We start from the raw sequence: 20,894 nt of genomic DNA, 5'->3' as shown, positions 1-20,894 counted from the left end.
GTGTTTTTTACATTTCTCTGAATTAATATTCATATTTAAAGCTAAGTCATCCCATTTCCCAAATAGTTTTCCACATAATCTTCCTCTAAAGTCCTTTTCTTAAAAATGGTTGTTATTTACTTTCTTTGGAAATCCCATTTCCACTAAGTATCACAAACTGAAATCAAGCATGACAGAGGCCAAAATAAATAAATAAATACAACTGCAGAGAAAGTCAAAACATTATGAAAGACACCATTTCCCATCAGCTTAGACCTTTCAGTGTTCAATCTTTCTAGTATCAAATTGAGGTCTTGCCTGTTTGGCATTAGCTGAACTATTAGCTGAGACCCCAGTGCAAACATTTTGCCCCGGTTATGGGTAGCTGGTCTCAGGCTTGTTCATAGGCAGGGATTTAAAAATGGTATCTTGACTAGAAACCAGTACTAACAGCGAAATCGCTAAAGAAAATCTGACAAATAGTAATAACTATAGAAAGTCAATAAACCGTGTGCACAGCAAACATACAAACACATTGCCAATCTCCCTCGGTGGGATGGCTGCTCTCTCACAGCTGTCCCAGCAGCACTCTTCCTGCCCCTTGGCCAGACCACCTTTGGCCAACTCTGCCATGCTATGCTCCTTTCTCTAGAATTGTCCCAGCTTCAGAGTCTACGGTCAGCAGTGACACTTCTCCACTAACAATCACCATGTGCATTTCCTACCCTTTGCTTCTCAGTGATCAAAATTCATTAGCCTTCTCACTTCCAGCTGTCTGTTTTACAGTTTTAACAAATGGTACAAAGTATGATGGCTACAAGGCTTACTCTTTAAAAAGAAAATCTATGTTCCTAACATCCTCAAATTGATAGTTTTCTTTGACTCTCTTCCAAGCCTCAGCCACAATGCTATTTTCATGAGACTGAGCTATTTATTCTAAGGTAGAAGTTGTGTGAACAGATACTGTTGGAGAAATATGTCAGGCCTGCTGCTAAGAGCCCATGTATGTGGCTCAGCCTCTGCTTGAAGCAGCTTTTAGACAAGAGCAAAGCTTCAGGGACTCTGAGCTTCTGGGTTTCTCTTCAAATTCCTCATGGCCTTTAAGATAGTCTGATCCAGAATCCATCCTGGTGCATGAACGGCTTTATGGAGCCCACTACCTATGGGATACCACTTGCAGCCTTAAGGCGGGGGGAAGGGCTTGGACTTGCCTCTACTGGATGTGACTCCCCAAGAGAGGCCTTGTCTTCTTGTGGGTGGGGGAGAGGGAGAGGCTGGGGGAGCAGGAGGAGGGAAGAGGGGGATCTTTGATTGGTGTGTAAAATAAATGAAAAAAATTTAATAAAAAAGAAGCATGCAAAAAATGTATCACTTTATCAAGCTAAGCTTATATCTAGATAATAAAATGTTCTATATATGTGAGAGCTATTAAAAAAAAAAAGATAGTCTGATCCAGAGATGGCATCTTAGTACACAGAGACCAGTTTTGTAATCAATATGGGAGGGGCACTTTCAACAAATTTATCAAACTATTAATTTATGAATCCATTTTTTTTTTTTAGTTTTTCCAATAAGGACTCAATCAAACTTTATAAGGTGGTTTTAATGCAAATGCCCCCCATAAGCCCATGAGGAGTGGCATTGTATGAAAGGATCATGACATGTGGCCTTGTTGGAGGAAGTGTGTCACTTGGAGTTGGAGGAAGGGGGTGGGCTTTGAGGCTTCAGAAGCTCAAGCTAGGCCCTGTGTTTCTCTTTCTTCCTCCTGACTGACAATCCAGATGTAGAATTCTCAGCTACTTCTCCAGCACCATGACATCCTAAGTGCCACCATGCTTCCCACCATGCTAATAATGTGAACCTCTGAACAATAAGCCAACCCCAATTAAGTGTTTTCTTTTATAAGAGTTGCCATGGTCATGGTGTCTCTTCACAACAGAAGAACATTAATTAAGACACTGTCTCATAGGAAAAGATGTTTTTAATTGGACCAGTAATAAATACTGAACGGATGCATACACACAGCCCACAGTTCTTCCCCTAGTGCAGTAAAGAAGAGATGTAGAGATACCCTTTTTATTAGTCCTACCTTCTAGCTGACAGGATAGTTTCCCAGCAAAAGCTCCCCTCTCTCCTCTCTCAGGTAATGAGCCTCATGTTCAAGGCCCCTCCTGTGCAGGATGTCTGGTCTCTCATCCATTTAATGGCCCTATCGTCACATCCTGACAGTGTACCTCACTGGCTTTAATTTCACTTATTTTTCCTTTAGATTCTAACTATTCTAAAGTATTTTCTCTGCCTATTACTGGTACCCATTCGAGTTTATTTCATGTATAGCCTTCTAATCCCATTGTGTGTGTATGTGTTATATGCACTTTTTCAAAAATATACCTATATTCCTGAAAATTGATAGCATTGGCTTTGTGTGCCATACCTCATATGCTGAATGTACTATAAACTCCACTCCACTTCTTACTTTCCTACCCAGCCTTATGCCTATGTGACCTATTTATGCAGTTCTATGAATATTGAGTGCACTGTGATCCATTATGTGCATGTGACTTGATCTATCCCCTAATGATGACTACCTGGACTCCCCCCATAAGTAATCCTTATCTGTGTATTTCTATCCATGCCTTCTGTCACCCAAGTGAGACTTTTGTGTGTTATTTTGCTAGTGAGACATCATCTGTGGTCTTCTTGACATTGTACTACTTGTTCCTGTTCTGGTCTATAATTTCCATCTCTTTCCCTGTGATGTTTTTTATCCAGTGGTTTTGTTTCTCCTCTGGAGAAATCTAATATTGTACCTAATATACAAAAAATAAGTCATTTTTGCATTTTTGTGTCTAAATGTGTCTCTTAGATATCATATTGTAGAGTCTCTTGAGAAATCAAATTTGAAAATGTCTATCTGACTGATTATCAGGGTTATTTTTGCACTTATACTTTTTTATGTACTGTTTGATTGCTTATTCCATACTCCAACCCACTTTCTGTTAATAAGATAACCATAAATAACACTACTAATCCAAAAGTTGGACACTGCACTTTCATTTCTCTGGCAGCTACCATAGTAGGTACCATACTAGGACCTATACCTTGTTTTGTTATATTGAATTTCATGACCTGGTTTCCCTCTGTAGGTCAGGCTGGAATCAAACCCCAAAACGGCCAGGGGGGGGAATCTGAGCTTCCATTTCCATGGGATGTTTATTGAGGCTTCTGATTGGAGTGGTTCCAGCTCTAGAACCAAATCTTCTAGGCCATCAGAATGAAATAAAGGTCATGGAACAGGAAACCGAAATGTTCCAAGTGGGTCACTAGGGGTGCTAGAGTAGAACTGTTCCCTTTTCGGCTCTTGACGCTGGACACACAGAACCTGGCTATAGGAGAAACCATACCATAGATTGGCCAGCAATTCAAAGTGTGTACTGCCTTCTGGAGAAGCCTGTCCTAGCCCTTCAAGCTGCTGTAATTGGTGTGATTGGTCTTCATGAGACCATTCCATTTTTCTGTTAGGCCAGCTGCTTCAGGATGGCAGGGAATATGATAAGACCAGTGTATTCCGTGATCATGAGCCCATTGTCACACTTCTCTTCTCTGGCTATGAAGTGAGGTCTTTGGTCAGAAGGAATAGTATATGGGATACTATGACAGTAGACAAGGCATTCTCTAAGTCCACAGATGGTTATTTTGTAAGAAGCATCTTCACGCTCACATTATTGCTACTCTGTTAGCCCATAGTTCAGCTGTCCATTATTTTAATGTCTATTCCTCTGCTCATTTATTGGTTTTGCCTCTGAAAATACAGATGAAGTTGAGTGTGGCTATTCAGGGTGCTTGCTGTTCTTAAAGATTTTGTCACCTTTTCTTGTGAGCTTAGGTCAGTGCCCTCGGGGCTACCAAATGCTTCTACTTCGGTCCACCTTCGGGGAAAAATCAGATCTCAGGATCCAAATCTATTCCTCCCAAATGATGAATGAGGGTACAAAGAAAGCCCCTGCCTCAGGACATGGAACTCATGATGTTCTAATCCTCCACCAGCCTTCCCACACCAAGTGTCCCTCCGTCCCCCTAATTCAAAGCCCTTCTTTCTACTCAGGCAAAGGACAACCATCTTCTGGTACAATCTAGTCTTAAACCAATGGTGTGTCTACACAAGCTAAACCTATCCTCTTAACTACCTAACCCCTCATCTCACATGAAGCATCTCATTATGACATCAAAGAGCCAGTATCAAAAAAAAAAAAAAACTACCAAATCCAACAGCTTTCACTTATCTTTAATTTCCTTGACATCTCCTATAACTTAATAACTTTACCTCCTTGAAACCCAGACCTTAAAACATTCTGTCCGCTCAGCCTTTCTGTTAAGCCTTCATTCTCATCTTAATCCCTAGGCCTCTATCCTTTTTCCTCTACTCTCCTAGCCATGGAGAGCCCATGTGTCTGGAGGACCAGTTATCAGAACAGTGGTGATTCCTCTCAACTCCCTCAATCTAGCCTTGGTCTGGACTCATCCCTGCAAATGTATATAAAGTTTGTGTTGGTGTTAACAAAACAAAAACCTGGTGTCACCATCTGAACAACACAAAGGATTCTTCACTCTGGAGTTAAAGCAATGATATGTGATCATTTTAAACCCATACCTTTAAAGATGGTAATAAAGATGGAGAGAAACAGACAGAAGGGAAGATATGAGAAATATTAAGATATCAGAAAAAAAATTTGTTGTGTGTCAAACATGAGAATTCACCATCTTGTCACATAACATATGCAAGAACATACAGTTTGTAAATGAAATGTTTAAAGTTCTCGGCTGTTTAAGTTTCAGTACTTGCATTGAAGTTTACTGAACTATCTATTGCAAACCCAGAATTTGGATCCTGGTAGGAAGATCCTGTCCTCTCTCCTGTATTGGTGAAATTATTAAGGCCACTCCACGTAGTTAAAAAGGAGGTTTATTTTGTGGGGTAACTTACAAATGAAGGGGTAGGTTACAGGGTCTGGCAAAGGTATAGAGCAGTCCAGTGGTGTTCTCTGGAGAACTCTGCTCAGTCTACCTCCAGCGTCCAGGGTCCCGGAACCAAGAGAGAGCCCTCCTCTCGATTCTGGGTCTTCCGCTTCCTCCTCTGCCCTGCTTTGTGGGCGTGACCATTACCGAAGCCTCAATGGGGGTTGGAACTTCCAGGCCAATGCTGGGATGGCTATCCACTACACTCCTGTGCCCAGGTGTCTGACAGACTCAGAACAGAGGGACCTACTGCATAGTGCAGAGTGGTGATTTCTACACCTCATACTGGTTCTGAACATAGAAAGACCGACTGCACCCAGCAGCTGAATCTCAACCTCTTTGGCTTCACAACAGAAGTATTCAGCTTTTCATTTAGAAAAATCATGAGGTCAGTGGTGACGTCAACAAAACATCCCTTTTGTTGACCTAGAGATGGACTCTAATAGCTCCATTCCTACCTCTGAATTGTGAGTATTGCATTTCCACTGTCACTTCCAACTGTCCCTGTGGCTTTGCAGATGGCATTCTGGAGAGTGGGTCTATGGTACAAACTGCACTGTCAGCAGCCCCCATACCTAAGCAAAGCAATGCCTAGGAGCGTGTCAGATGCAGGAGAAGAAAGGGCCTTGTGTGACCCAAGTCCTCAAGTGCAGACAGAAGCTACAGCATGGACAGAGTGCAGATCACCTGGCTGTGAGTCTAGATACAGGTGACAATGGGTGACTGAACTCTCTTGGCCTCAGTTTCCCCATCTGTAAAACAGAGATCGCAATACAACTTACCTCTGTGAACTGAAATGTGTGAAGTGGGGACAGTGTCTGGCATGGCCACTTTTAACTTAGCATTAGTTTGAGATGGCCGATACTTTCCCATGCCTGTCCCGTGTCCAGGACCTCTCAGTCCCATCTTCATCACAGAACAATGCACACTTAGACACATCTGATTACTTGATGCTACTAGAAAGTTGTATGCTTTCAGTATTTTAAATTCTATCCTCCCAGCTCTGCAGGCCAGAGTCACATATTCTGTGTACCACTCATCCTGAGGACACAGAAAATCCACACAGTGGTAATGAACTTTTACAAATCCATTCTATTGAAGTTCGGAATGGGCACTCATGACCATTCTCTGGAAAAGTGATTCTCCACAACTTAGTTCCTGGATGTGGAAAAGCTTTCTCCATGTATTGCTTTCCATGGCTAGCTGACAGAGGCATCGTGAATCAACACTTGTCAATCATACGGCTCAGTGCTGAAGATGAAAACCAGTTTCCTTGACCTTCCTCTCCCACTGACGGCTACAACCATGCTGGGGTTCTGAGATACTGAGATAACCGGGGCTTTATTTCTCATACCTGCATTGGCATCATAATTTGTGGGTAGTGGTTGTTGTTGGTGGTGGTGGTTTTGTTGTTGTTGTTGGTGGTGGTGGTGGTGGTGGTGGTGGTGGTGGTGGTGGTGGTGGTGGTGGTTGGAGACAAGATGATCAAGACATAAGACACATGGTAGCATATAAAGCAGGAAAAATAGCAGGTGCAGTATTTGCAGCTCTACATGGCTTATCCAAGCACATACTACCTTTGCCCCTTAACTGTCAACACCTGGGCCAGCTGTGGCCGTCACATAGAAGAGCCAAGGCCAGAGTAAGCCCTCCAGACATAAAAATCTTAGCTGTTTCTCACTGGTCTTTCATACCATTCTAATAACAGGTTAAAAGCCCTCTACCAACTCATAGGTCCTTTGATCCTGGTGTAGCCCTCTAAACTAGAGATAACCCCTATCCGAAGCCTGGATGTTCCACAAAACAGTGCTGCTTGAAGTTAGGCTCCAAGGTCATTCCCTCAGGCAGACTAGATCAGGAGCTCAATGTTAACCCTTTGCTGGCTGTCTTTCTGCTAGAACCTCCAGAACAGAAACACCATAGATATTGGAATTGCTTGGCCTATTGGATGTTTAGTTTTCTCAACAGTTCTAAGAGTCTGGAAATCCAAGATGAAGGTATCAGTGAGATTGGCCTATGGATGTTTATTTTCTCACAGTTCTAGAGTCTGGAAATCCAAGATGAAGGTATCAGTGAGACCCTTTCCTTCCAAGGCCTCTCCTTGGCTTTGACACCCCATCTTCTTGATGGTTCTACATAGGACCTTTCTTCTGTGTGTGTACACCATTCCTGGGTGTTCTTCCTCTTTTATAAGAACACCAATTACCTCCAATTATGTTCTCATCCTATGACCTTGTCTAGCCTTCGTTAGAGGCCCTAGATAGGCTATATACAGTCAAATTCATATTGGGGTTTAAGACTTCAAAAGCTCAACTAAACAATGTAGGGAACATAGATGAGATCCTGTGTTCATAGATTCAAATTTGTGTCTGTTCATCAAATCATAGTTTTCACTCTGATCCTGTAGAATTTTGATTATACTCTACAGTACTAACAATCATAATATCTGCCATCAGTTGAGCTTCGGCACAAAGTGCTAGATTAGATCACCTGATTTTAAAATGCCCCTTCAGGGTACGTATTGTACTGATATTACATATAAAAGGATTAAGACCTAAGGAGAACTTGGGTAGGCTACACAGGCAACGAGATGCAAAAACAATCTGTTCATGCTTCTTCATTCTTGTTTGCTGACCTACTCACCCCATGTCAAACCATACCCAGCATCAGTGTAGTGGGTGGCTATTTGTGAGTCAAGCAGTGTTAACCGGTAGGTAAAAAAACAGTGTCTGGGGGCTGGAGAAATGTCTCAGAGCTTAGGAGCATGTGTTGCTTTTACAGAGGACCTAGGGTTAAATTCCCAACACCTACATGGTGGCTCACAATCATCTGTAAATTAGTTCTGTGGGATTCAATACCCTCATCTTTGAGCACTGTACACACATGGTACACATAAGTACATGTAGGCAAAACACTTGAACACAAAAAGTATTTTAAGAAGTAATTTCAAGAGAATGTCCTTGTGCATCATTTTCTAAATGATTTTCCTAGTACTTTACTTACAAAACCTATGAAATGATACATGGCTTCACTCCCCTGGGCATCCTGCACTGCTCCTGTTTCATCCTTCTCTCTCCCTTCTGCCCCCCACCTTGTAGGGGAGTACCCTACAATCCCTTTGTCATGGAGCCTCTCTCCACAGACATGTTTGTCTATTCTGTTTCTGTCCCTTCTCAGTGCACTCCATCTTAACTGCCCAACTTAAGATTGACCCTACTCCAACTCCAGACCCCACTTAACCCTGCTTGACTGTGTTTCTCACAGCGGTCACCACCTTCTAGCACGTGATGTATATATTGAGTCTCCATGCTGCAGGGCAGAGACTTTTTCACAGTAGTGAAATAAACACATTTTAAAAAAAAAAAACCCACTTCTACAAGGGTCAGGTTCAAGTGTGCAACCTTTGGTGTGATTTCTTTCTATGGTGAATAAGTAGCCAGTCTGATCAGGTGAAAGTGCTCAGGGGTCAACATACCACTTTAGATGCTGTTGAGATATGGATTTGAGGACTGTGCTTTTTATAATTTTTCTCAATCATTATTTCCAACAATTTTTTTTAATGGAACACCTGATTATTTTGTCCAAATGTTCTGTGCACTTGATAGTTGTATTACTCATTATAGGTAGTTACAACACTTCCATAATTAATCTTTAATTGCAGTGCTTGCATAGTATTTCAGATGAAAAATGATATACAAATTAAACCCGCATCTCACCTTGGATAATTATCACAGATCTGACTAATGTGCATGAAGCCCTGGCATGGCAGGGGGCTCTTCTCAATGACAATGTGTTGATTTTCTAATTATACAAAGGTTCAGGAGCATTTTTCCTTGAAGACCTATAATTTAAACTTATGACATTTGCCACCAAGAAAGGTTTCTACAAAGCAGTAAATTGAACTCAACTTTTTCTGGTTCTGGTGCATTAACATCTTTTGCATAATATATAATGACCATGCTCAGGATAAAAGATTTTTCTTCATGTCAAGTAGATCAGGAATTGCACTTTCTAGCTCACTGAGCCACTTAAATAAATCAGGATGCCACCTCAGAAGAGAAAGAGCTTAACTTTAGCACACAGAGAAATGGCACTTCATTCCCCTGCTTTATAAACTAAGAGACTTAAAAAAAAAAAAAAAAACACAGTCCAATGAATGACTAAATACAAATTACACTACACTTACATATTATTGCTGTAGGACTTGGGATATGGCTCAGAGTGCTTGCCGGCATGTACAAGGTCCTGGGTTCAATCCATTGTACTGTGCAAAGTAAAAAAGATATGGGGGCAGAGGTGGGGGAGGAAGAGAGTGAAGGAAGGACAGAGGGAGGAAGGAAGGGTTAAAATGTTAAGCTAAATAAAATTTCATAAGTGTTATATACAATGCTATATATAATAAATGCATAATTACATGTAATATATAATTAAATGATTATGTTAGTTTACATTGCCAAAAGTCTTTTCAAACCTAATACCAAAAGCAAGAATCATACAAATAAGTAGGTCAGTGTGGCCTCACATCCATTCAAAACTTTTATAGGGAAAAAAATTACCATATACAACTTAAAAAATACAAACTAGAGGATATGGTTACAAAATTCAGCAGCATAGATTTAAAGCTCAAAATACTATTGTCAGTCAGTAAAAAAATATATCATCTCCTATCCCCTCCAAAGCAAAAACGTAACAGTTTAAAAATAAGACAAGAAAAATATAAAATAATTCATTTTGATAATTAAAGCAATGAATTTTCTCCCATTTAATTGAACTGATATAAACTCAAGAAGACACATCCCCATATCAGGATTATGTAAAGCAAGTATGCATCTCATTCCACTTTGATACAATATAAATCAGTCTGTTGTTTTTAAAGGCCTTTAAAATATACCAGTAGTAAAGTGCTTGCTACACAGTCATTAGTACCTGGATTTGGAACCCCAGCACCCATGGAAAAAGCTAAACTTGAAAGTGTACACCTATTATTCCAATGTGAGAAGTTGGAGCCAGGAGGATCCCTGGGGCTCATTGGCCAGCCAGGTTAGCTAACTGGTTAACTCCAGGTGCAGTTACAGACCCTGACTCAAAACTAAGGTAGAGAGCAACTGAAGAGACCTCTGACCTCTATACATGCACTGGTACCTGCTCACATATAAACACATACTTACACACACACACACACACACACACACACACATATACACATACACACACAGCACCACACAACTGTTAATTCTAAGGAAAAAACTAGACAAGTATGCTGAGATATTTACCAAGCTTATACTATTGCAATATAATATAAAATTAAAATTACAATATTCCATTAATAGTGGAATGGTAAAAGGACTGATAGCATCCTTACAAAGGATGGTTTATGAAATATTAAACAAGATGTCCTGGCTATATTGCTTAGAAAAGTGTGTCATGTTTAAGTATAGAAAGCAAATTTGAGGACAATGTCTGTTATGTTCCTGTTTCTTTGACTTTCCTTTTTTTTTTTTTTTACATTTATGTATGTTCACAAATAAAAGTAGGAGCTAGGGAGCTGGTTCAGAGGTTAAGAGTAGTGGCTGCTCTTCCAGAGGACCTGAGTTCAATCCCCAGCACCACATGGTGCCTCAGAACTGTCTGTAACTCCAGTCCCAGGTATCTAGTGACTTCTTCCAGCTTCCATGGGCACTGAACTCAGTTGATGCACAGACATACATGCCAGCACAATACCCATGCACATACAAAATAAAAATGAAGGTTAAATATTTTTAAGTAGACAAGGTTTTCCCATAAAAGTAAAGGTAGTTATGTCTGCGTGGCATAACTAGATTCAGTTATGTATCTTGTTTTTCAGAATACATATATGTGTGTGTGTGTGTGTGTGTGTGTGTGTGTGTGTGTGTGTGTGTGATGTATGGTTTATATAACCCAGAACTACTCCATTGGTAACCAGGTGAATAGGAGGGGAAATATTTAAAAACAATCTAAAAACAGTCTTTTTAAATTTTTCAGCATATTTTTGATAGGGTTTGATTCTCTTAATTGGCCAGTGGTGAAAATTCAAATAGCTATACACTTATGTAATAAAAGGCCCTTTGGAAAGTCCCTCACTGCAGGAAGAGAAACCAGAGCAGCAGCAGTGGTTCCAGCCAAGTTGAAATTCTAGCGCCCACAGGGTGACTGCTGGGTTGGATTGCTTCCAAATGAGGCAGAGGCTCCAACTGTCTCCCACACAGAGGTATGAAGCAGCACTGACTAGCAGATGGCAGGATGGGAAATCCTTCAAAGCAGTGTGTTTAATAACTTCATTTGCTATTTACTATCATAGCTTTGACCCTAAAGGACACTGGACTCTTTTCAATTAATCCTCTATTCAAATATTTTATGAAAACAAGATGCTGCTTTACAGAATGGTTATTCAAATCAATATATGACCCAAGGAAAGTACTGGGAAGCTTGGGCTCAAAAAGGCAGTAGAAGGATTCATTTGCCATTTCAACAATAAGGACATATGGGCATAATCAGATGTTACTGATCCATCCTGCGTTGAGTCTTTGATTCACTAATCCTTCCCAGTGAATCTACAGGCTGCTGCACTTTGGGCCAGGATAACAGGCTGAGTAATCTGACTGCATCTCTAGCCGAACAATCTTATCCAAACAACAAAGCCCTACTGACCTCTCCATTTGTATGTGTGTGTGTGTGTGTGTGTGTGCGTGTGCGTGTGCGTGTGTGTGTGTGTGTGTGTGTGTGTGTGTAGGGACACATGTGTTGATATGCTCACCTGTGCATGTACTTGAGACCAAAAGTTGACCATTTAGTGTCTTCCTCTTTCTTCCCACCTTATATTGCAGACAGCTCCCTGAACCTGGAGCTCATGTTTAGAATAGAGCAGCTGACCCTGACATCCACCTGTCTTCCCTAACAGAGCACTGGTTGAAACACATAATGCTGTCATGCCTGGTTTTCACTTGGATACTGAGGATCTGAACTCGGGTCCTCACGCACTAAGCACTTTATCCACTGAACCACCTCCCCAGTACCCCTCCTTTTTTTAACTTATTGGGAGTTTTGTTAAAGAATTGGCTCGAGTGGTTATTAAAACTAAGAAATGTGGCAGTCTGCTCTATGGAAGTTAAAGAAACAAGAAAATTGGCAATATAATTCACTGCAAGCTCCAGAGTCCAAGAATAAGGAGTGCCAGTTCTGAGGGCAGGGAAAAGAAATGTCTCAGGTTGGAAAGAGAAAATTCAAGCTTCCTCTGTCCTTGTCTAACAGATGAGGCCACAATACATTGTCAAGGGTACTCTTCTGCGCTCAGCCTACTGATTTAAATGTTTCAGACAGACAGACAGACACACACACACACACACACACACACACACACACACACACACACTGGCAAGTAATGTTTAGCAGTCATCTTGGCTCATTTTAGCCAGCACTGACTTTTCCTTTAGTTCACATATAAAATGATGCATTTTATTATGACACCGTCATATGTATTATATCATTGTACTTTGCTCATATTCGCTCCCCGCCACCCTCTCTCTTACATCCTCCTCACCTGTCCCCTTCCCTTCAAAAATAAAGTTCCTTTTCTGTTCTCTGCTTTTATCTCATATATATACATACATATTTATGTCATAATATATCATGTCATATATAATATTACCATGTTTTATATATATATATATATATATATATATATATATGTGTGTGTGTGTGTGTGTGTGTGTGTGTGTGTGTGTGTGTGTGTATACGTGTTTGTATTATTGAAATGTGGACCCTGAATATAGACTGCTCCAATTTTAAAAGCATCCAGATAATTACATATTCAGTTAAATCCATTTGATACAATGGTTCTGTGGGTCCCTCTATGTAGATCAGAAGCTCTTTAATATTTTCATGCTTGTAAAACTCAGTCCATCTCTGTAACTTACTCCAGAAGTCATAATGAACACATCATTGCATGCTACATATCTGCTTTCTTCAGTTTTAAATGTAGCCTCTTAACTTTTCCGTACATTACAAATGTACTATGATTATATTCACTCCTTACTATTCACCTCTCTTACTCCTCCATCATTCCTGTTGACCTCTTTTTTCATCCCAGTCCTTCTTGTGCTCTCTTGTTTTTCTTGCCCTGATGAGTTGAATTAGAACCTCAAGAGCTTCATCCGCATCCATGTTGGAGGCTGAGGGGCTTAATTTTTGCAGCTCTTAGGCAGGTATTCGCTGCTGCTGTGTGTTTGTGATGGCAGTAACCATGTCATATCCTGAAGACAGCATTCCACAGCTTTATGTCTTGAAATGGCATTATGACAAAAGTTATGAAATCCAACCTGAAATATGAATAACAATGGCATGCCTCTTATCTGTGTAAAGTAGTCAATTCAAACATCCAGCCACCCCAGCCAAGATGTCCTGAGTACCTTAATGCAAACTTCAAAGCAAAACATTTCACAAGATAAGAATCACCAAGTACAATGACATTTCAAACGAATTTATGCCTTCTGACTAATTGACTTACTTAGCTATGCTAATGTATTCATGTCTCTCTGCCTTTATAGTTCAACAGATAATGCTATAGAACTAACATTCTGAGATTAAAGAACAAAGAAACTAAAGACTTCTGTGAGCTTATTTCCAATAAGAATCCAGATTATACATTTTTGCATATCTACAAACATTGTGTTTCTGTGGCGAGTTTATTTCTTCTCAGAAGACAGCCATATTTAATTAGACACCACAGCCTAAGGGAAAATCTTCAACTCTTTCTGTTTAGACTGGACCAACCCAAAGAGGAAAAGACTTGCCAGCTTGTCTCCTGATGCAATTTCAAAACATGCTGAGCGAAAAGGCAGTTGCAGAGGTAATCCATCCTCTCTGAACTCTATGCTTTCTGTCATTCCCAGGTGGTGCCGGGGGCCAGCAGGGCTTCCTGGGCTGCATCCGCTCCTTGAGAATGAATGGAGTAACACTTGACTTGGAAGAAAGGGCAAAGGTCACATCTGGATTCAAATCTGGCTGCTCAGGCCACTGCACCAGCTATGGGGCTAACTGTGAAAATGGAGGCAAATGCATCGAGAAATACCATGGCTACTCCTGTGACTGCTCTAACACAGCCTACGATGGGACGTTCTGCAACAAAGGTATGGCAGAGATGACTTCCAGTCCCATCTGTAGACATCTTTATAACCAAATCATCTGTCTAGTACTTCTTCAGCTGCAAATGGTTGCCTTTGTTTCTAAGTGTGAGGTGAATTCCTCTCCCACCTTAGGAGAGAACTTCTGATTGTTCTTAACCTTTATTGTTTACTAGATGAGAGAATTGACCTTGATACACAATTCCCCAGAGCCCAGCACTGACTGAAACTCTACAGTGAAAGAGTCTTGTCATGTTGAAATGATGAGTGACAAAGTAAGATACCTCTAAAAGGAGACTCAGGTTTAACCATCCCACATCAAGATTAATGGTCAAATGTAGCCCATTGATACTTGTGTGCCCCCACACCCACCAGCTGCTGAAGCTTGAAAGTGTCTCTGCTCAAATTGTCATCATCAGCATCATTACTAATCTTACTCAAAACACCCTTATGGGTGGTTCTCAGCCTACCTCAACCTACAGAGATACTGCAATGTGCTCAGTCAACTTAGAACATCCTTTATTTCAGTATTAGTCTCAGCTTTAATGAGCCCTTGAATCTGTAGTAAATTCCACATGAACAATAAAAATACAAGAGCCCAATGAATATACATGTTTTCACTGGGATATACTCTGTAATCACACGTGACTGAAAGAAATTCACTCAACTGGTGAAGCTTAATTTCCCATATGAAACAAGAAGAGTAAAAAGAGCAGCAGCTGGCACTTGTCCTAAGCCACAAAAGCCTGTAAATCACCCTTCTCTTTCTAAAGGAATGTGCAGCATTGGGGAAAGTTTGCTGTAAGCTGTTGCTGTGTCTCTATCTAAGAAGCTTTCCATAAGTACTCATTCATACTTTCATGAATATACAGAGGGTTGTTTATGCTGGCATTATTCACACAAGATGCCACACACAGAAGGAATTGTTCCACAATATTTGCCTGTACATCCAGGCTACTGTCTGGCGGGGCTGGAATACGAGTATACAAATTAGATCAGACGGGATTTGAAGAATGAGCATGAGACAAGAACAAAGGTGGAAAGGAAAACCATTGCTGAAAAACACCGAGACACATTAACAGGGTCATTACATTGCATTTTTCTGCTCAGAACAACATGCTTCCGTGATTTTCCCATGGCATACAATGGAATGGGCTTGCAGAATACATCAATTTTGCTCTTGTAGAAATGACAGTCTTGCAATTACCATTCATTGTGCTTGATGCTAATTTAGTGCAGTCCGTTCCTTTGCCAATGTAATGTCTGAATGCAATCAAGTAAGTGCTAATGCCTGAGACATTGCACTGTGTAAGTAACAATTTAAAGCAAATCATGGTCCCCTTCTTTCTGGAGAGTTAAGTTAAACACAGCAGTTCACACCAAACCTCTGGGGGTTAGTAGGCAATATTCATAAAAGGGCATCTGCCTTTCCCTTTAGCCAGCAATCAGAGATAAAGGTAAATGAAGCCTATATGTTTCCTTTGACATTGTCTCAAAGGGTTTGTACAAAAGATATCTAAATATTCTCTTACTACCTGTTTATTACAGTGAATTTGCATTAGCTCAGGGGCTTTAACAAAAAAAAAATTAATTGAAAACTGTAAGTATATTTGAAAAGCATTTGTGAGCATCCTTCTGAGTTGTGATAAGTACCTCCTTGCCTTGGCAAAGGTGACAGTAGTACTAGTTTAGAGAGACAACATAGCCACACAGATTTCTGAACTCGGCAAGCTTCTGGTGTCACTGACAGTATCTTCTCGCTGAACTTCCATTCTAGCTTTCTGTCTGTCTTCTTGGGGCTCACCAACCAGGTAGCCTGGTGCCTGCACAGAAGTTCCTGTGACCATCCTTCCCACTGGAACTGCAGCCAAACAACACACTCTCTATAAAAAGCAGACACATTATAAAAAGAATAAACTCAGTGAAGGTTCTTTTGGGGCAGTCCTTTCATGGTCTATGATACTAGATGTGGAAAATGCTCTATATTTTCTAAGTGAACGAAGCTGGTCTCAACCTGTCTGTTACACACGACCCAGTTACATGTTTCTATATCAAAAAGCCACAGGTAGGGACAAGAGCTCTTGCAGAGGACCCACATTCAATTCTTAACACCCATAGCAGGAAGCTGACTACCTGTAACTGCAGATCCAGGTGTCCCAGTGCCATCCTCTGGCTTCTGCAAGAACCTGCACTCATGTGCCCATACTCACACATACATACAGATATATACAGAAATAAACAATAAAATAAATCTTTTTAATGAAAATCTACATACACATGGAGTAAAGCTAATTGAGAGTTCCTAACAAAATGTAACTGTGAGGGGTTTGGTTTTATTTTATTTTGTTTTACAGAAGGGTAAAAATAGTGGGACTTTTAAAACTTGTTTTTTTTCTTACTTTCATTTTATAGTCTTCAACCAATGATATATTACTTATGATTTCATTACTTTTCTTTTTCTTGGAAAAAAAACAGTAGAAGGCAGAACTCTTAGTGGAGACATTTAAGAAGTAGCTGTCTTTGATGGGAAAATGTCTAGTGATTAACTAGAAATTATTGTATAATCTAGTCATGTTATCTGGAATGAATGGAATTGCATGTCAAGTGAAAATTGATGGTAATTAAGTTACTCTTGAAAATCATGTCTCAGTGCATTTAAAAGAGCCTGCTCCTCAGTGAACATCCAAAGGAATTATCCTTCAGTTCTCTCAGGTATATTTGCATCTTAAACAGGGGGTACTCTAGAAACTCATATCATTAGGCCACACAGCCCATCATATCATCTATCTTTAGAAAAATATGCCATTTATTCCCCATCTTCTCAAGGTATTCACCAGCCAGCATCCATTTAACTCATCTGAGACAGGTCCGTTACACAGAAAAATTCATTGAAAACCCACTGGTTGAGGCCTAGATGCTCCCAGAATCAGGGGTCATCCCAGTCTTCAAAGGCAAATGTATATGCAGGTGTGATATCCCCAAATTCCATTACAGACCAAATGGATAGTTGCTTAACTATGGCAAAGAGTTTTTTCTGATTGAGCCCAGTCTTTCTTGGATAGTCAAACCCCAAACACTCAAATATGTTATGATTACCAAAGCCATTCTCAACAGCTATCATAAATAAGCAGCATATTTTGAAGTATAATATCTCTGTACCTCTTACGTGGTTTTATAGAAAATGAAAAATAATAGGTGTTTGGAGTTTATTGGTAGCGCCTAAATTCATCTCCACCTGGAAACTCAGAGTGTCGCCTTGTTTGCTGATTAAGGGTTAATGTAAATGAATTATGGAAGAGCCTAAATCCTAAGAGATAGTCCTTGTAAGAAGAGGGAAAGGCACGGAGATGCATTGCCGCATAGATAAAAGGGCTGTGTGAGGAGAGAGCTAGAAATTGACGACGTGACGAGACCGCAAGGCTGGGGCTTCCTACAGCCACCAGAGTCTGGGAGAGGCAAGGAAGGATTCTTCTCTAGAGCCTTGGAAAATGTGTGGCTCACTTATTTAACTAATAGTTATAGGATGTCTGCAGTCCAGGGTGCTGCTCTACTAGAACACCCAAGGCCGGGTGATTTCAAAAGAAAATGAATTCATTTGATTCATTGTTTTAGAAGCTGAGAAGTTCAAGTTCAAAGGACCCATATTTGATGAGTGTCTTCATGCTGCAACATCCAACAGTAGGAGGAAAAAGAGCAAGAAAGCCTGAGAAACCCAGCGTGAGGAAGGAAGCTGAACCCATCCCTTCATCTCAATCCATTCTCGTGATAACTAACTCATTTCCTACCATCACTGTATTTGTCCATTCAGGAAGGCAGAGCCCTGGAGATATAGTCACTTCTCCCCATACTGTCAACACATTTGCAGTGGAGATTGAGTTTCCAAAGACACACTCAAACCATAGTAAACATCTAATGTGCCTGGGAACTTTGTCTGTGTCATTGAGTCTGGCCATACTGACATCTTCAGAACATTTCGATGGCTTATTCAAAATAAAAATATTCTTCAGTGCATAATAGCAACACATGAGTCCCATATCCCTCTGACAACTAAAAATATTTCCTAATGATCCCTTTATTTATCCAAGTTTAGCACACTTTGCCCATATTTATCTACCAACCCACAGCAGCAGTTGAAAAAAAAAGAATCTTTAAACCATTTTTAACTTTAGAGACTTCTGTATTATTCTCAGGCTTTCATTTATTGCTTAGATAGGGTCAAAATCTGAATAATCATAGTCATGAGACTGTTAAGTGATAGGTGGATGGTTCAATCATCAGTGTTACCATCATTGATAACAACACAAATGTGCATCGACTGCATTGTGGTCCATCCATTCTCTTCTCCCTGTTGAGTTCTGTGACATTGTCTAAGATTTTATGATCTGTATTATTAGTGGGCAGTTCATCTCTCTACTTAGAAAATGAATGAGGGAATAGTTATGACTATTAATCACAGACTTTCCTACCCATATGATACAACCTTGAAAGACTTGAATGCCACTGAGCCTCATCTTCAGGAATGGCCACTATGACTGTGATGATGACATTGAATATTCTGAGTCTATTTCCAAGCAGAGAACCTAACACACTAAGGCCAACAGCAAATGCTATTTTGTATTCTCTATACTGCCTCCCTTTTTTGTTTACATTTTTTTTATTTTTACCATACAGCATATTATCTCTTAAGCCTTCTCTAGAAGATTTTACAGTCAGATGTATACATGACATCTTTTCAGTGACCTTTGAGCACTAAATTGTTACTTTGGTACTTCAGGAGCAAGTATACAAGTATCACAAAAATGTCTCCTTTAGTTAATATTGAACCCACTAATAGTATTCTGAAGGAGAAATTACATCTCCATAGCCTAAGCACTGAAAGACTAAGATCCTGGAAGATGCAGCTAGAAACACTACCCACCACATCCAGTAGCACAATTCTTGGTGTAAAGTGTGTACCTACCCCCTAAAGCCAAGGTGAGTTACCATAGCAATCCCTGCTTCCTTGTTTTTTGATGGAAGTTTTAGCCTCAAGTCCAGGTTAAACCACTAAGGCAGAGAAGCTTTACTCTCTTGTTGGATAGGAGGAGGTAGACAGGTCAAAAGTAACTTCAAGACTACACATTCATCTCCACCACTCTAGGTGTGGAATACAGTGGCCACAGTAAATCCATGGTGTACCTCTTATAGAGTTAGCTAAAAACCTTCTAAAGAAAATCAATGAATATAGGATATTTAAAATGAGTGGGGTAGATGGAGAAAGGAGCATTAAATCTGTATATCTTAGAAGTTCATGGTGTATGAACACAGCTAAGCTATTGGCAGCAATGAGCATTCTTCACGGTTCTGCCTATGTAGAATTCCAGCTTGGAAAGCAATCCTCCACCAGTAAAAACAGTCCTCCGCCAGTAAAAAACAGTCCTCCACCAGTAAAAAACAGTCCTCCACCAGTAAAAACAGTCCTCCACCAGTAAAAACAGTCCTCCACCAGTAAAAACAGTCCTCCACCAGTAAAAAACAGTCCTCCAGTAGGAGGAGGAGAGTATCATGGGTTTCTTTTTCATTTGATAGTTCTGGAAGAAAGACCAAAGATGAAGAATAGAATTTTGTTCTCCTTTTCCCCTACAGTGTTAGTCAAGAAAGGAAAAGACCCTTCTCTGTTAATGTCTTTCTTAAATCTGTAGACATTAGGTTGTAATTTAAAAGTCTCATGGTAACATGGGAAGATAATCTGCTTAAAAGCTTAGAAAGCTGTTTTAAAAGGAAGGACATAAAGAGAAAATAGTAAGGGGACAAACAACAACAAGGATGTGTGGATAGAAGTCCATGCACACCATGCACCCTGGTGGGCAAAAGAAAATGCTTTTGACCATATTCCAAATTCTGGAAGCTTTGAAGATTGCTGAGTAGTTTAAATGACTTCATCCCAGAATTTAGGAGTGATAAAATAGCATTTGCTCTTCCCTGAATTTTTCTTGGGAATCTGAATGGGAAAACCTGGCCAATTAACATTCTCAGAGGAAGGGATTTAAAACAGCAGTAGGTAAAGCAAGTCCTTTTGAAATGGTCTCAGTGTAGTAGAGGACAAAGATTTTAGACTTTCACTTTGATTATTTTTGACTTTGTGCTGTTTTCTAATCTCCACCAGGTTTGGGAGAAAACTGATTTCTTTTCCCCTGTGTGTTTTGTATGTATGTTGAGCTTCATTTTCCTCAACAATGATCAGAACACTAAATACTTTGCAGTTTAAAAGTAACAACACTGTGGCTTTTCTCGTGGCTCATCCCAATGGTTTCTCTATGCATTTCTTTTGTCCACAAGACTACAATGACCCATAAATTGCACTGAGCATTTTCTTTTTAAATTAATCAAGCTTGGAGCTCCCTGCAAGCAAACGCATTCACCAGTCCACCTCATCCTCAGTACTTCATCATGTCTGTGGGTTGTGAAGCCCTCCCTGCCTCTGAGCACTCTCTCTACTCCAGTCTTCTGTGAGTGCATAATTTCCAATAGGCAGCCCTGGCCTTGGCAATCAGGCTCGCTCTAGACATCCTTTGGCTAAAGAAAATCTACTTTCTTGATTGATCAAGTAAGTCCAGGGGTCACTGAACTGATTTTTATAAAGTTTACAATTTTGTTGTCCCATTTTATAAATCAATCAAACTTTTGAAATAATTCATACTTCTATTGATTGTGATTATAATTTTTTTAAATGGACATTGTACTTTTTCTTTCCTCCCAATTATAACTAAACACTGACAG

The 20,894-nt window shown here is 40.1% G+C and overlaps 1 protein-coding gene across 1 annotated transcript in view; it reads left to right on the top strand.

The window, feature by feature from the left end:
* Cntnap2 (contactin associated protein 2) overlaps window positions 1–20,894 on the top strand; it is a 2,080,708-nt gene that overhangs the window by 1,849,997 nt on the left and 209,817 nt on the right. Inside the window, exon 18 of the mRNA XM_036182111.1 lies at window positions 13,905–14,141. Coding sequence (XP_036038004.1) covers window positions 13,905–14,141 — 237 coding nt within the window. The remainder of the gene's footprint in view (window positions 1–13,904; window positions 14,142–20,894) is intronic.

The sequence above is a fragment of the Onychomys torridus genome, chromosome 3, assembly GCF_903995425.1.
Source record: "Onychomys torridus chromosome 3, mOncTor1.1, whole genome shotgun sequence".
NCBI lineage: Eukaryota > Metazoa > Chordata > Mammalia > Rodentia > Cricetidae > Onychomys > Onychomys torridus.
The sequence above is the reverse complement of the archived record's forward strand: the minus strand, read 5'-3'. Positions and strand labels throughout refer to the sequence as shown.